We start from the raw sequence: 14,541 nt of genomic DNA, 5'->3' as shown, positions 1-14,541 counted from the left end.
AGCCGTAGGCAGCAGCGCAGCCGCCATCCGGGCAGGGCCGTGTTGGAAAAAAAAAAAAAAAAAAGAGGCTCAAGTCGCGGCGGCGGCGGCGGCGGCGGCGGGCGCTCGGGGAAGCAGGCCCCAGGCCGCGTGCGGCGGGCGGGCGGGCGGGGGGCGGCGGAGCGGCGGCCCGGAGGCTGCCCGCGGCCGGCGGCGGGCGGAGGCGGCGGGCGGAGGCGGCGGCTGCAGGAGCGGCGGCGGCGGCGGCGGCATCTCCTCCTCACATGACCCCACTGTTTGTCCCCGTGATCAGCGCGAGCGGCTCCCGTGTCTCCTCCGTCCCCTCCTGCCGCGCGGCGTGAGCGCCGGGCTCGGGGGCCCCCCCGGCCGCCCGCCCCCTCCCCTCCCTCCCCTCCCCCCCCGCCCCCCCCATGGACATGCTGGACCCGGGTCTGGATCCCGCTTCCTCGGCCGCCGCTGCTGCCGCCGCCAGGTAAGCGCGCCGCGCCGGCAGCTCGCGCCCCCCCCCCCCCCGCGCCGCGCGCCCCGGGCCCCGGCCGCCTCCGCCCGGCGCGCGGGGGGCCGCCATGATCCCGAGCGGCCTCCGGGCCCGGCTCAAAATGGAGGCCGCGGGGAGGAGGAGGGGGCCCCCGGGGCGGCCGGGGCCCGGCGAGCGGGGCGGACCCCGGCGGGGGCCCCGGCCGGGGGCGCGGGTCCCGCTGACCCCGGGCCCTGCCCCCCGTGTGCCCCCCGCAGCCACGACAAGGGACCCGAGGCCGAGGAGGGCGTCGAGCTGCAGGAAGGTGAGTGCTTGCGGGGCCACGGGGGCGGCTGCGGCCCGCGCCGGGGGCTGCGGGCCGGGGCCGGGCGGGGGGGGACACGCCGGGAGGCCCCCCGCGCGCCCGCTGAGCGTGCCCCCTTGCCCTGCCGCCCCCCACAGGCGGGGACGGCCCGGGGGCCGAGGAGCAGACGGCGGTGGCCATCGCCAGCGTCCAGCAGGCGGCGTTCGGCGACCACAACATCCAGTACCAGTTCCGCACAGAGAATAATGGAGGCCAGGTGAGGCGGCCCGGGAGCGAGCCCCCCGAGGGCCGGCGCCGGGGCGCGCCGAGGGCGGGCGGACGCGTGCGGCGGGACGGGGAGAGCCTCCGACCCGGCCCCCCGCTCGGGCCCCAGCGTCGCTCTCGTCGCTCTGCCGCCCCCTGCAGGTGACATACCGCGTAGTCCAGGTGACTGACGGTCAGCTGGACGGCCAGGGCGACGCGGCCGGCGCCGTCAGCGTCGTGTCCACCGCTGCCTTCGCGGGGGGGCAGCAGGCTGTGACCCAGGTGGGTGTGGACGGGGCAGCCCAGCGCCCCGGCCCGGCCGCTGCCTCTGTACCCCCAGGGCCCGCAGCACCCTTCCCGCTGGTAGGTGGCCCCGCAACTTACAGGGAGGGGCCGGGGAGGGAGAAGGCCCAGGGGGTGGAGTATGTGACCCAGAAGATGAGCCCTGGGCCATTAGGCTGTCTTCGGGTCAGACTGAAGTTTCACACAGTCATTGGACAGGTCTCTGGGAACTTTTTTTTTTTTTTTTTTTTTCTGTAAAACAGAAAAAAAAACTTCCCAGAGAGGAAAGTAGAACAAGTGATAGCTCAGCCCCGTCAGAGACACTAGACACAATGCTGTACACGCGGGCTTCCCCCTCGCCTCGCAGTGTAGAAAATAAACACGACACTAGCAGCAGAGGTGGGCTGGCTGGCGGGGGTGGCTGAGGGTGGCCGTGTGTCCTCCTCCCTAGGCTGTAATTCAAAATCCATTCAGCAATGGTGGCAGCCCAGCCGCGGAAGCTGTCAGCGGGGAGGCACGGTTTGCCTATTTCCCAGCATCCAGCGTGGGCGACACCACGGCTGTGTCTGTTCAGACAACAGACCAGAGCCTACAGGCCGGAGGTAAGGGGAGGAAGGGTGCCGAGGGTAGAGCTAGGGATGCCAGAAGCTGGCCCACCTCGACCCCGAGCGCGCGCACGAGCACGCGCTGATGCTCGCTGCACATTTCCTGCAGGCCAGTTCTATGTCATGATGACGCCCCAGGATGTGCTTCAGACAGGAACACAGAGGACAATTGCACCCCGGACGCACCCCTATTCTCCGTATGTGTCCCGTTGCAGGCCGCGGAGGGAAGGGAGGGTTTCCTGGCCTAGTAGGTGGCCTGGTCAGTATACAGAAGGCCTGGGGTATGGGCTTTGTTAGCTTTTGCTTCTGGAGTAGCAGTAAAAAAGTTCCATTTCTTCTCGTTTTACGTGGTTTTGCTTTGCGAAGATGACGGTCAAGGGCTGGAGAGGCAGCTCAGGGGTTGAGCACTTGCCTGGCATTTTACAGAGCCCTGGCTTCGGTCCCTCGTACCATAAAAACAAAGGTGTTTGTCAAGTCTGGTAGCTTGGTAAATGCTTGAAGAGCTGGGTCTGAGCTAATAGGTGTCCGTATTTCTCCTTCTCTTCTAGAAAAATCGATGGCACCAGAACTCCTCGAGATGAGAGAAGAAGAGCTCAGCACAATGAAGGTGAGGGTGGTGGCATGCTCCTGGGTGCTTTGAGCCCATTGCCTGCGCCTTCAGATGCGGGAGAGGTCAGTGCTGATGGGCGAAGGACGGCAAGGTGTTAGAAAGGCGGAGGGCCTGGGTTCAGCCAGCTGTGCTGTCAGTTTGCTTTGATCTGTTGGCCAGCCACTTAAAATGGCGGACCCCAAAGCTTCAGGTGGGTGTTGCCCTCGGCAGCATGCTCTTTGTCCCCCCTCCGTCTGCGTGTAGCCCATTTGAAAATGAAGTATCACCTCTGGCCAGCTGAAACCAGAGCCTCCCGCCCTGCCCTTCCCGGAAGCCACATGCTACACCCTGAGGTCTTTTGTCCTGTGCTGTTCCGTGGTCTCCTAGCCTTGATTGGTCACCACTGCAAAACACATAACAGCCCTCGAGGCAAGGCAGTTCTGACACCCAAACAGTCATCCCTCAACAAATATTTACTGACCCTGGATCCGGGGCAGGGCAGGGCAGCACAGGCCCTGTGCCAAGTCTGTGGCCTGTCCGAGAGGCTAGTCAGTCAGAATTGCTAAGGAAGGACAGCCTGTAGCTGAGGGATTGCTAAGGCATTAAAGTTGTCCCAGGAAGATTTTCGGGGAGTGTGGCAAGTCTAGGGGGACACAGGTTGAGGAAGGTCAGGTTGTTTCAAGGGTGCTGTTTGCTTATCGCTGGAGTTCTGCATGCGTTAAGAATGAGCCAGGGTGAAGGCCTCCGGTGTCCATGCAAGGCCCTAAGACTTGAGGGTGCTTTGATGTGAGAGGGGTGGGGGCACTGCTCTTCTAAGTGGCTGGCGAGTTCAGGATGTTTGCTGTGGAGTACATGCCCATGCCGGCCCCCATCGAGGCCTCAACACAGATAACAGCAGAGACGGTCTGGGCTCTCGCGCCACTTGCTTGTACTAGCTGCACACGGTTGGCGTGTGCGCTCAGCATGCCAGAGCACTGGACAAGAGAAAGCTGAGTGAGCGGGGCAGACTTGTGGACACGTGCTTCAGAGGCCTCTCTTGGGCACCTGGGAAGAGCACAGACGAGTGTCTGGGCCCTGACAGCCACAGACATTTTTAAGCTTGAGGAAGAGCAGAATGGGGAAGGGAAAGAGGAAGGGCTTAGGGCTGAGTGGGGAACCTGCCAGGCCGGCTCAAACAGGGTGTCTAGAAGCTCTTCCCAGAGTGGTTTTCCTGCCCCTGAGGGAGTAGTCTGATCATGGGGAAGCCATTGTGGGAGCTCTGTGTGGAAGCCAAATGATAAGATGATGGGAATCCAAAGAAGTCATGCGTTAGCGATGGCGTCTGAGAAATGGGGGGGTGGGTTGGGGTGAGGGGGTGGTGTCTGAGGTTGCAGGACGAAAAGGATGGGCGTAAGGAGAAGATTCTGGAGTGGCTGGGTTGAGCCTACTGCTTTGAAGGAGAAGGGTAAACTGGGGCTCCAGGCTGGTTTGGAGGTGATGTGGAGAACCTGAGGGTCCTCCACTGAGTGGCTCAGGCTGTCACAGCTCCTACCCAACTCAGGCTTGGTCTGCAGTCTTGGCACCTGACACAACCCTCAGTGCTCACAAGCCCCAGCCTTGGCTCCAGCCACCTGAGGAGCATGCCACGGGCTGTGGTGGTATACAGCGGGGGACAGGAGAGGACGGCTCCCTAAGCCTTGCCCTGACTTCATCCAGCTTGGATCCTTGCGGATCCTTTGTTGTTTCTGTTCTCCACCACGCAGTTTCCATAACCTCCCCTCCCCTGCAGCTACAGCCAGTCCTCTGGCTTCTGACTGTAGATTTGAACCACCATCTGCCTGTCCTTGTAGCCTGGCAGTCTGGCCTACCAGACTGGCTTCACTGAAGGTCACCTGTGACCGCCTCATTGCCAAACCTGCTGGCTTCCTTTTCTGTCTGAGCTCCAAGCTTCTGACCCGGCCTGTTAACCCCACATCTACCTCTACCACATGGGAGATGTTCCTTCTTCTCTCTTATTCTTCTGGCCTCTTTTGTTTCTGCCCCCTAGTCCATTCCTACAACAGCTCTGGAGGCTGAGCCCTGGGGGTTCTGAACAGCTGGCAGGCAAGAGTGGGAAGCAGCTTTGGTGCGTGTTCCTTAAGGCTGGGCCTGAGTCTCTTCCTCGTGCGAGTAAACACCAGCTAGAGGTGCCCAGAGGCTCCAGTTGCCATACTCCTAAGACTTGTGCTCAGCACAGGGTCTCTTCTTCTCCCGAAGGCTGCTAGTTGCCTCTTCCCAGCCTCCTAGACTCGGCCCACCGCACAGGATGCAGTTTCTCCTCCGTGGGCGTTGGAAATTGGCACCCAAAGTCTCCATGTATGGCCGTCCATGAGACTGCTACCAGCTTGCCCTTGCAGAACACACTGTCTACCCTCCCGAGGGCCCTGTAGATAGGTCTCCCTGCCAGAACCGGGGCAGAGTGGCCCTCAGTGCTCGCCTTCCTGCGCTGTGCACCAGCCTGAGTTTCCCTGTGGCTTCTCTTGCTTCTCCCCTCTGGCTTTTCTGCAGTGGTGGAGGGTTCCAGAGGGCGCCAGCAGGGCCAGGAGGGAGCAGTACAGTTGAGGCACCAAGGGGTGTGGGCAGCCTGTTAGGAGTGGCAGAATTTACCATCGCTGATCGCTGGTGGCAGACATGCAGGTCTTGACGTGAAACCTGGCTTTAAATGCTTACGCAGGTTGCTTTTTCTATTTTATTGATTTTCACTGTTTGTAATAGAGTCCTTCCACATGGGGTCTTAATTGATGTTGGTATCTTTGTTTGTTTAACTGAGAGTTCTTTTTTTTATGGAACTAGGAATAGAACCTAGGGCATGGAGCATGCTAAGAAAGTGCTGTGCCAGCAAGTATATTCTATATCTCCAGCCTTTTCGCTCTTTTTTTTTTTTTTTTTAATATTTGCCAAGGTTGGTCTTGAAGTTCGAAACCTCCTGCCTCAGACTCCTTAGTAGCTGAGATTCCCAAATATTTTTCTTTCTTTCTATCTATCTATCAATTTTATCTGTCTATTTTAGTTTTTTGAGACAGGGTTTCTCTGTATAGCTTTGGCTGTGCTGGAATCACTCTGTAGTCCAGGCTGGCCTTGAACTCAGGGATCCACCTGCTTCTGCCTCCTAAGTGCTGGGTTATTAAAGGCATGTGCTACCACCACTACCACTTGGCTAAATCTTTATGTTTTTAAAGCTGGATGGTACACTTTTTTTTTTTATTAATTATACTTTATTCACTTTGTATCCCCCCATAAGCCCCTCCCGCCTCCCCTCCCAATCCCACCCTCCCACCCCCTTCTTCACGTGGCTGCATTGTCATCTTCTGTGGCCTGGTAAGGCTGCTCCCCCCTCAGGGGGAGGTGATCAAAGAGCAGGCCAATCAGTTCATGTCAGAGGCAGCCCCTCAATGGTACACTCTTACAACCTCTGCGCTGGTGCTGCTTTTGCGCTGCAGGCCCTCTGGACTACATAGTAAAAACCTGCCTTTTGGTTTTTTGGAAACAGGGTTTCTCTGTGTAGCCTTGGCTGTCCTGAACTTGCTTTGTAGACCAGGCTGGGATTACTGGTGTGCGCCACCTTGCCAGGCTAAGAATTTGTCTTTTTTTTTTTTTTTTTTTAAGATTTATCTATTTATCATTTATACAGTGTTCTGCCTGCATGTGTGTCTACAGGCCAGAAGAGGGCACCAGATTTCATTATAGATGGTTGTGCGCCACCATGTGGTTGCTGGGAATTGAACTTGGGGCCTTTGGAAGAGCAACCAGTGCTCTTAACCTCTGAGCCATCTCTCCAGCCCAAGAACCTGTCTTAAGGAAAGAAAAAAACCTTTTACTTTTGAAAGTCTTTTCCTGATGCAAATTTATAGCTGCAGACTTCTGACTGCCTGTTTTGGAAAATGTTTTTCTTATCATTTATATAAAATATTTCCCAGTTCTCCTATTTTTTTTTTCTTTAACATGAATTATTTGGGAACCATGTTGCCCAGTTTCCAGACATGTGGGGCTTGGGATCTCGTTTTTGGTTGATTTCTCATTTCTCTGTGGTCAGAGCGAAGTGTTTTGGTTCCAGTTATTTGATAGCATGACACTGACCTTGACCTCAGTGTACCCTGTAGCCTGGAGAAGGCGCCACGTGTTCCATGGTGGATGTGTGCCTGCTGCTGTGAAGGAGGTGGGCTTGACTGATACGCCGGGCATTTCCAGCCTTCCGCCTTCTTGCTGTTCATGGTGGTGGACAGAGGCGTGCTGATGACCCCCAGTGTGTCCGTCCTACTCTCCCTTTGGTTCTGGAAGGTTGTACTACGAGGGTAGGGTTTTACTTGTTCGTTTTTGAGACAGGGCCTTCTGTGTAGCCTTGGCTATTCTAGAACTCACCATGTAGACCAGACGGGCCCCAAACATACAAGATTTGTCCTGCCTCTGCCTCCTGAGCGCGGATTAAAGCTTTGTGCCACCACACCAGACGGTGAGGTGTTTTAAGTGGCTACAGGGTTTCTGTGGGGTGCTGGCCCTCTGCCAGCTCAGTGTGTCCTAATGGTTTTCCCAAGCCAGGGCCGAACCACGTTGCCACCTGGACACAGGCTGTGGACGGCTTAAGTACACACGTACGCATACACCTGCACTCATAAACACATTCACACACCCCCCCCACACACACAGGTGGTTTATATGTTTTGTGTGATCTTCATTTTTTCTGGGTTCTTAGCCTGAGGGGGGGCTTCCCTCCTCTCATAAACCCAAATATTTGCTTTGTTCTGTTTTTTTTTTCTTTTTGAGGCAGGGTTTCTCTGTGTAGCCTCGGCTGTCCTGGACTCGCTCTGTAGACCAGGCTGGCCAAATGTTTTAAGTCTCTGGAGGTTTGTCCTGTTGTGGTATTGTGGGCTTCATCCAGAAAGTGTTGCCCCGCCCTTGATCGCATTTAGTGTGGGCCCATTCATAGATCTTCCCCGTGGTGTCAGGAGCCAGGACAGAGCCAGGGTCGAGTCCACTGGACCCTAGCCACAGACTTTTACATTTTGCAAAATTAAATGTACACCAAAGGAGCTCTGCCATTTATACCTATCCTTGACTGGGTTGAGGTGTGCTCGTCAGATGAGGCTCAGACCTGGTGCCCTAGTGTAGAGGAGTGGGCTTGTAGGAGGGTGGGCAAGTCCTGGATGAGTCCTGTAGAACCCTGGGGACCAAGCATTCTGCCAAGGGGTATGGTGGGAAGTGCTTCTAGGCCCTGGCTAGACTCAGCCCCAATGCAGTCCTCCACCAAGTTCCCAGAAGATTACGCCACACTTGATGGTGAGTGAGCTAGCCCTGAGCCTAACGGAGGCGTAACCCAGCCCTTACTGGATTCAGCATGGCCCTGTTCTTGGCAGGGCATTAGAAAGATCACAGCGAAGGAATCATTGCTGTGAAGAGGGAGTTGGCCGAGGGGAGAGTTGGCTTTGGAAAGGAAGTCACTCAGGCTGGTTGCTGCCTGAGAGTAGACTGACTAAGCAGAGACGTGGACTCCACCTGCTCCTGGGTCCTGAGGTCCATTAAGGGAATGGCAGCAGGGGCAAGGTATGAGTTCAGGTCTGAAAATTTAAGGGGCCTGCCCTCACCCACCTCTCAAGAGATTTCCCCATTTTCCATTCCTGCTGCCCTCATTAGGAAATGCCCCTGACTGTTTTCCCACAACCCATCCATCAGGCTGTAGCCCCCACCTCCCCTCCACAAATATGATAGGTTTCTGTAGCCCTCCTGACAAGAGGAGGGGCCTGTGAGGAGATTTGGGGGTGTCAGGGTCCTCTGTACCCCAACAGTAGGGATCCTGTGCCCTGGAGGTAGGAAGGGTTGGGAAGCTCCAAGCTGTGAAACTGGCTTTCAGTCAGGTGGTTGTTGGCAGGCCTCCTGAGCATATGATGGGCCAGAGGAAGGCACAACCTGTCCGCAGACAGCTGTCCCCAGCCTAGCTAACAACAGGAGGCCGCAGAGGTTTATTAGAGTGCCAGTCTGGGCTTTTAAGTCACGTCTATGACTTGCCGTGCTTTGCTTTCAAGGTAGGGGGTTCACATTCCCAGGGAGGTAAGTCCCCAGGGCCGGGCCTCAGAGCCACAGCCCTGTATGTGGAGGAGAATTTTAAACGGGCAAGTCATGATCAGCTTTTCACACTAAAGATGAAAAGGAGCTGGGATGTAGCTCAGTTGGTAGAATGGGGGTATCAGTAGCAACTCTGAGTAAAACCAGGCATAGTGGCTACTGAAGGAAATGGAGACAAGAGGGTCAGAAGTCTAAAATCGTCCTTGACTACATAGTTTGAGCCCAGCCTGGCCTACATGAGACTATCCCCAAGGAGATTTTAAAAAAAAAAAAAAAAATGAGAAAAGCAAAGTTAGAGAAGCCAGAGTCTCTGGGGGACATACGGAGAATGACATGCAAGAGTTATAGGAGCTGTGAGGGGTGCTGGATCCTGCATAAGGGGTTCTGCGCCACAACCCCCAAAAATAGGAGCCCTAGTGCCCAGACCTGCATTTTCAGCAGGCCAGCATTGGTGTGGCGCTGGCCTTACCTGTCGGCTCCAGCGGTGTGAGTGTGCAAGGCAAGCGACAAAGCCGCCAGTCAGTGTGAGTTTCTGCCCTAGCAGCGTGGCACTCGAGGATTGGTGCTTGGCTGGGTTCTCATGAAGCAGTGTGGCCCATGAGGAGGCAGCACCCAAGGGTCCCTGGGAGGCCCTTACTGTTGCCATGTCTGAACGTCCTGTGCCCTGCTGGCTTCAGCGAGCCTGCCTGTGAAGCCGTGACTGTCGCTGTTTCCTGCAGTGGAGCGGAGGCGAAGGGACAAGATCAACAACTGGATCGTCCAGCTTTCAAAAATCATTCCAGACTGTCACGCAGACAACAGCAAAACGGGAGCGGTGAGTGTCCCAGTCCTTTCCAGAGGTCTGACTGGCACGGGGCTGTCCTGGCCTCTGACTCTTGCCTGCCCCTGCAGAGTAAAGGGGGCATCCTGTCCAAGGCCTGCGATTACATCCGGGAGCTCCGCCAGACCAACCAGCGCATGCAGGAGACCTTCAAGGAGGCAGAGCGGCTGCAGATGGACAATGAGCTCCTGCGGCAGCAGGTGGGTACCGGCGAAGCCACAGCCCCGGCGGGCCGGGGCTAACCCCTGGCTTACATGGCCCCTGTGTGCCTGCAGATCGAGGAGCTGAAGAACGAGAACGCCCTGCTTCGAGCCCAGCTGCAGCAGCACAACCTGGAAATGGTGGGCGAGAGTACCCGGCAGTGATAGCCACTGGCCCACCTTGCAGCTGCTGCCGGCCTCTGCTGCCCTCCCCCAGCCCTTAGCACAGAGAGGGAGACGCCCCTCCCCAAGCTGCGTTTTTTTATAGTAGATTTTTAACAAAAAACAAGGAGACATAATGCATTTCTCTGGATACATTGCCCACTACCCTCCTCCATGCGGAAACAATGCCCACCTGTCCACTGGCCTCCCTTCTCAGTCCTCAGCAGCCCATCTGGTGGGCTCACCAGGAGGAGCAAGGGAGGAGGACAGAGGCCCCGCTGCCCGCTGCCTCCTTGGTCTCTAGAGGTATTGAGACAGGGTGCTTATGGGAAGGAGGGAGCTTTGGGGTGGGGCTGTGGGGCCTGGACCTATGCAGGGAGGCCATGTCCCCCACCCTCTTGTTTCTGGATCCCTGCTCCCTTCTGGGTGTGTGGGTGTATGTGTGTGTATGCGCGTGCATGTGTGCGTGCGTGCGTGTGTGTGTGCGCGTGTGTGTGTGTGTGTTTTAATTTTCTTTATGGAAAATGGACAAAAAAAATAGAGAGAGAGGTATTTAACTGCAATAAACTGGCCAGTGTGGCCCCGCCTTGTCTGTCTGTGTGTCTGTCTGTGTTGGGCACAAGATGGGAATCCTAGGCTCTCCTGAGGTCTAAGCTTCCGTTAAACTGTGGCTGTGTGATGATGGCTGGGTGAACAAAGGAATTACTTTATTTCAGCTGAGCATGGGGCCGAACACCTTTGTCCCAGCACTCAGAGAGGCAGAGGCAGGAGGATCTCTGAATTTGAGGCCAAACTGGTCTACAAAGCAAGTCCAGGACAGCCAAGGCTACATAAAAAATAAAAAAACAAACCAAACAAAAAAACCACCAAAAACCTAACACACACAAAAAAAACTTATTTCTTCATTGAGACCCTGGGGTGCAGATTAGGGTCATGGGAGCTGGGGTCAAGGACATACCCCCTGGTATTTGAGCTAGGCTGGAGTTTACTGGGTCAGTACTTCTTGAAAACAGGGCCAGTGAGTATCCCTGGGCTGTGGGGCTGAAGCCCTTCCCTCTGCATCAGCCAATGGTGGGGCCTGGCCTTGAGCCCCCCCACCCCCAAGGGAGGGCAGGTGGCCAGAAAGCCAGGCTTGGCCCGGCAGGCTGTCGCCTCGCGGCGCATCTCTGGCGCCTGTGCCATGACCCCTGCCCTTGGCTGATGATGAAACCTGTCCTGAGCAGCCACAGTGCTGGGGATACTGCGATGCTCCCAGCATCTAGGCCTACCTATCAGTTTCACCTTGCTGCCCTTTCTGCCTTGCCACAGCCTAGGGACCCTGGGTGGCCTCTGTCTGGGGACCCTGTCTCCGGCCTTCCTGCTTTCTACAATCCTCTGGGAGCGTGTGGAGCAGCCAAGGAGCCCCAGGGAGCAGCAGTAGACAGGAGGCATTCCCAGGCTCTAGACTGGACTGATTCCGGGTGGGCCCTGTGTGAGTCAGCCATGGCGCCCAGGAGCCTGTCCCTGGACTCAGTTTGAGAGTGTCTTTGGCTGTGTACACCAAGGGGTCCAGGTAGTAGACAGAAACAAGGACCCTACAGAGGCTTCAGCAGTACCCTAAGAACCAGCCACAGAAGCCTTGGTGTGCACAGTACCAACCCCTGCAGTGTAAGTTCTCCCAGCGTTGCAGCTGGGAAGGTCTGGCGTAGCTCTACTGCATTGGAGTTACGCGATGGGCACAGTCTGCTCTGCCAGTCCAAGTCTGACATGCCACCGTGTGCCCTGTGCTTGGAGGGAGCCAGGCTAGAAAGCCGCTTTCAGGCTGAAGACGACTGTAGCTCAGGAGGAAGCAGCAGCCACTCAGAGGCCAGGGAGCAGCTGTTAACGCCAAGGTGAAAGACAGTCCCGTGCACTGGTGTATGAAGCGAGTGGATTCGCGCACGTCCCGGGCTGTGAAGCGTGTTGTCGAGGAATAATGACTGCACCACGGGCAAAAGGTGACCTCCATCCTGACGGCTGCATCATGTTTCTTGACATCAGATACCATGGCGCATGGGGGGCTGAAGCTGACAAAACTCACTGGGCGTCTGTCCAGTCCCTTGGCCACTGAGCCTGACGCCTGCTGGGATGCCCTCTGCACGCATGTACCCTGTTGCTGGGTTCTGAGGTGCCCGGGGAGTGGCAGCCATTCCGAGGACACTGTCGGGGTGTGGGCCTCTGTACTTTTGCTCATCAACCCAATCAATGTGGAGGGGAAAAGGAGGGGAATTTTTTTGAGATCCACAGGGTGATGTCACAGGTAGCTGGCTGGAGGCTTGTGTCCATGGCCTATCTGCCCCACCCCCTGGATGCACCTCTGCTGCCTGAGGGTGACACAACCCTGTCCCCTGTCACTCTGTTCCCGCTTATCTCTCCCGCCTGTTCGGCGCCGCTGTCTTCTTGGAAATGAGTCAGGGCCAAAGGGAGGGGGCTCAGGTGACCCTCCTCCCACCAGTCCCTTATAAAGGCCTGGGACTGGGTCCTCTACACCAGAGCAAGTCCTTGGCCTGCACAACAGGACAGAAGGCACGATGGCACTGAGCACTCAGACCCAGGCTGCCTGTCTCCTGCTGCTTCTCATTGCCAGCCTGAGCAGTGGTGCCATTCTCCAGAGACAGGTGAGGACCAAGGCCCCGCTGAGGGCCAGGCCACGGGGCGCCAGGGGATCCTCAGCACTTTGTATTCAGGACAGCTCAGAAGTGATGGCAGCTGCTGACGGGACAAGGGTGGTCCTGAGCGGAAGGGCTGAGGCCCCTACTCCAGCTACTCAGGCATCCTTGCACAGCTACTCTGTCATCCTACTGTGGAAAGTGAAGGGGAGGAACACAGTGGGAGCCAGACAAAACATTCCTTAAGCAGCCTTTAAATGACTGGTTTAAAGACTTACTGTGGATAGCACAAAAGACAATGAGGAAGGCCCAGAGGTGGGGAGGAGAGGCTGTCAGCCAAGCAATGTATTTTAAAAGAAAACGGCACAGAAGGGGCTGGAGAGATGGCTCTCCAGGTTAAGAGCACTGGCTGCTTGTGCAGAGAAGCTGGGGTCAATTCCTGGCACCTACAAGGTGGCTCACAACCATCCTTCACTCCAGTTCCAGAAAATCAGATGAACGCCTTGACCTACAACAGCCACTTGGCACTAGGCATGCGTATGGTCCATATATACACCTGTGCAGGGAGATGCCAGATCTGTGCCTTGGAGCTGACACAGCAGGGTGGGCACAGGAGTGAAAGCCAATCACAGGACCCATGGGGGCCACAGGCTCTGTCTGAGAAGTGCAGCCAGTGTTAGAACTGAGGAGAGGCTGTGGAGGAACTGCTGTGCCAAGCCTTTCGGACAGCTGCGTAGCTGACACTTGGTCTTTGATTGCTGAGGGACATGACGATGCTGTAAGTTACTGTGCTACGCGGTGACCTGATTCTAGGAGATAAGATGCAGGAGACCTGTGAGGAGGGTGCCGTCCAGAAGGATAGCACAAGAGCAAAGAAGGTGGGATGCTCAACAGAACAACCCAGGAATGACGGGAAGAGACAGGGCAGTGAGGTCCCTTCTAGGAATTTCATCTGAACACAGGTCCCCAAGTCCCTGGGGCAGAAACAAGTTGGCAGAGACAAGTCAGCTAAGCTGGCTGGTAATACTCAGTGCCTTTTCTGCTTTCGCAGCTCGGACAGCCCGCAGCGCTCCAGCCATGGCACAGGGCAGAATCCAGTGCCGACAGGATGGTAAGCAGCTGGGCCTCCCCCCCCATCCCCAGCCTTTCTCGTGCCCAAGCAAGGCCGCTCACCTCTCCTCCTTCCCAAAGCTGATCCAGACACGAAAGAAGCGTGACACACACTTCCCCACCTGCACGTACTGCTGTCATTGCTGTAAGAATTCTGGCTGCGGACTGTGCTGCAAGACGTAGAGCCAGTGCCCGAGCGCCCGAGCGCCCGACCCCTCAACACCCTGGCCTCCCTCAGCCATTTATTTATTCCCGTCCCGCCTCAGCAGAGAGCTTGAAATAAAGGCAACTTTCTTGTTTTCAAAATATGGGTCTGCGTTGTCTGTCTGTGTTTGTTTCGTTGTTTGGTTTTTGTTTTGTTTTTTTTTTTTTGCCTTGCCAAAGGCATATGGGCTTGTTGCAAGCCCTGCTGTCTGCGGACAGTCCCTAGGTAAGATAGACAGGTCTGTGTATTGAGGCTGCCAGGAAGCTAGCTGGCTTTTAAACTTGCGTCAGCCCAATTAGAACTTTAAAAGTCAATCGGTAGGAGAAACTTAAGCTAGAAGCCAGCATCGACCTCCCCTCCCCCATCCCCACCTTTAACATCAGAAACTCTAAGAGGCTCGCGGGAGGCGAAAACACCAGGACCGCCCCCCTCCAGCCCACCTTTATTTTATTCTACTTTATTATTATTTTTTTTTTACAACCTTGCTATTTCTGTTACTCCGGCTTCTCTTGGTGCCTTTAGCTTGTTTAACATATCAAACGAAGGCTTGATGGGAACCGCAAAAGAGCTCCGCCCCTATCTTGCTCCGCCCCTATCTTGCTCCGCCCCCTGGCTTGTGGTTTCACACTCTCTCCTTTCCCCAAACCCACAGTTTAAGGAGAGCTTGATGTTCTCAGAATAAAAGTGGTCCAGGAGTCCATATAAGCCAGTTAGCCCTGGGTGAATGCAGGTCGCCGAATTACCTAGATTCCCGGTTTTCCCAACACACCGAAAGATCTTTTTTTCTCAAGGCTCAAGCTGCCTGCGAGCTTTAGCAGACAAGGACCAGAAGCCAACTAGA

General features: G+C 56.1%; 2 protein-coding genes across 4 annotated transcripts; both read left to right on the top strand.

The window, feature by feature from the left end:
* Positions 1-363: 363 nt before the first annotated feature.
* Usf2 (upstream transcription factor 2, c-fos interacting) lies at positions 364-10,350 on the top strand. 3 transcript variants are annotated; one of them, XM_021641432.2, is made up of 10 exons: positions 364-472; positions 736-782; positions 920-1,038; positions 1,188-1,307; positions 1,759-1,909; positions 2,022-2,109; positions 2,461-2,519; positions 9,296-9,390; positions 9,468-9,596; positions 9,672-10,350. In XM_021641432.2, the coding sequence occupies exons 1-10, from the start codon at positions 411-413 to the stop codon at positions 9,759-9,761; spliced, it is 960 nt and encodes a 319-aa protein (XP_021497107.1). In that variant the 5' UTR covers positions 364-410; the 3' UTR covers positions 9,762-10,350. The 3 variants fall into 3 exon arrangements, with proteins under 3 accessions (XP_021497107.1, XP_021497100.1, XP_021497113.1); XM_021641425.2 differs by having other exon boundaries at positions 1,188-1,388; XM_021641438.2 differs by lacking the exon at positions 1,188-1,307.
* Positions 10,351-12,128: 1,778 nt separating this feature from the next.
* On the top strand, positions 12,129-13,801 carry Hamp (hepcidin antimicrobial peptide). Its single transcript, XM_021642525.2, has 3 exons — positions 12,129-12,394; positions 13,437-13,496; positions 13,577-13,801. Exons 1-3 carry the CDS (start codon positions 12,308-12,310, stop codon positions 13,676-13,678), a joined length of 249 nt encoding a protein of 82 aa, XP_021498200.1. The 5' UTR covers positions 12,129-12,307; the 3' UTR covers positions 13,679-13,801.
* Positions 13,802-14,541: the final 740 nt, after the last annotated feature.

This window comes from Meriones unguiculatus, chromosome 14 (assembly GCF_030254825.1).
Source record: "Meriones unguiculatus strain TT.TT164.6M chromosome 14, Bangor_MerUng_6.1, whole genome shotgun sequence".
Taxonomy (NCBI): Eukaryota; Metazoa; Chordata; class Mammalia; order Rodentia; family Muridae; genus Meriones; species Meriones unguiculatus.
Note: the sequence above shows the minus strand (reverse complement) of the source record. Positions and strands in the feature narration are given on the sequence as shown.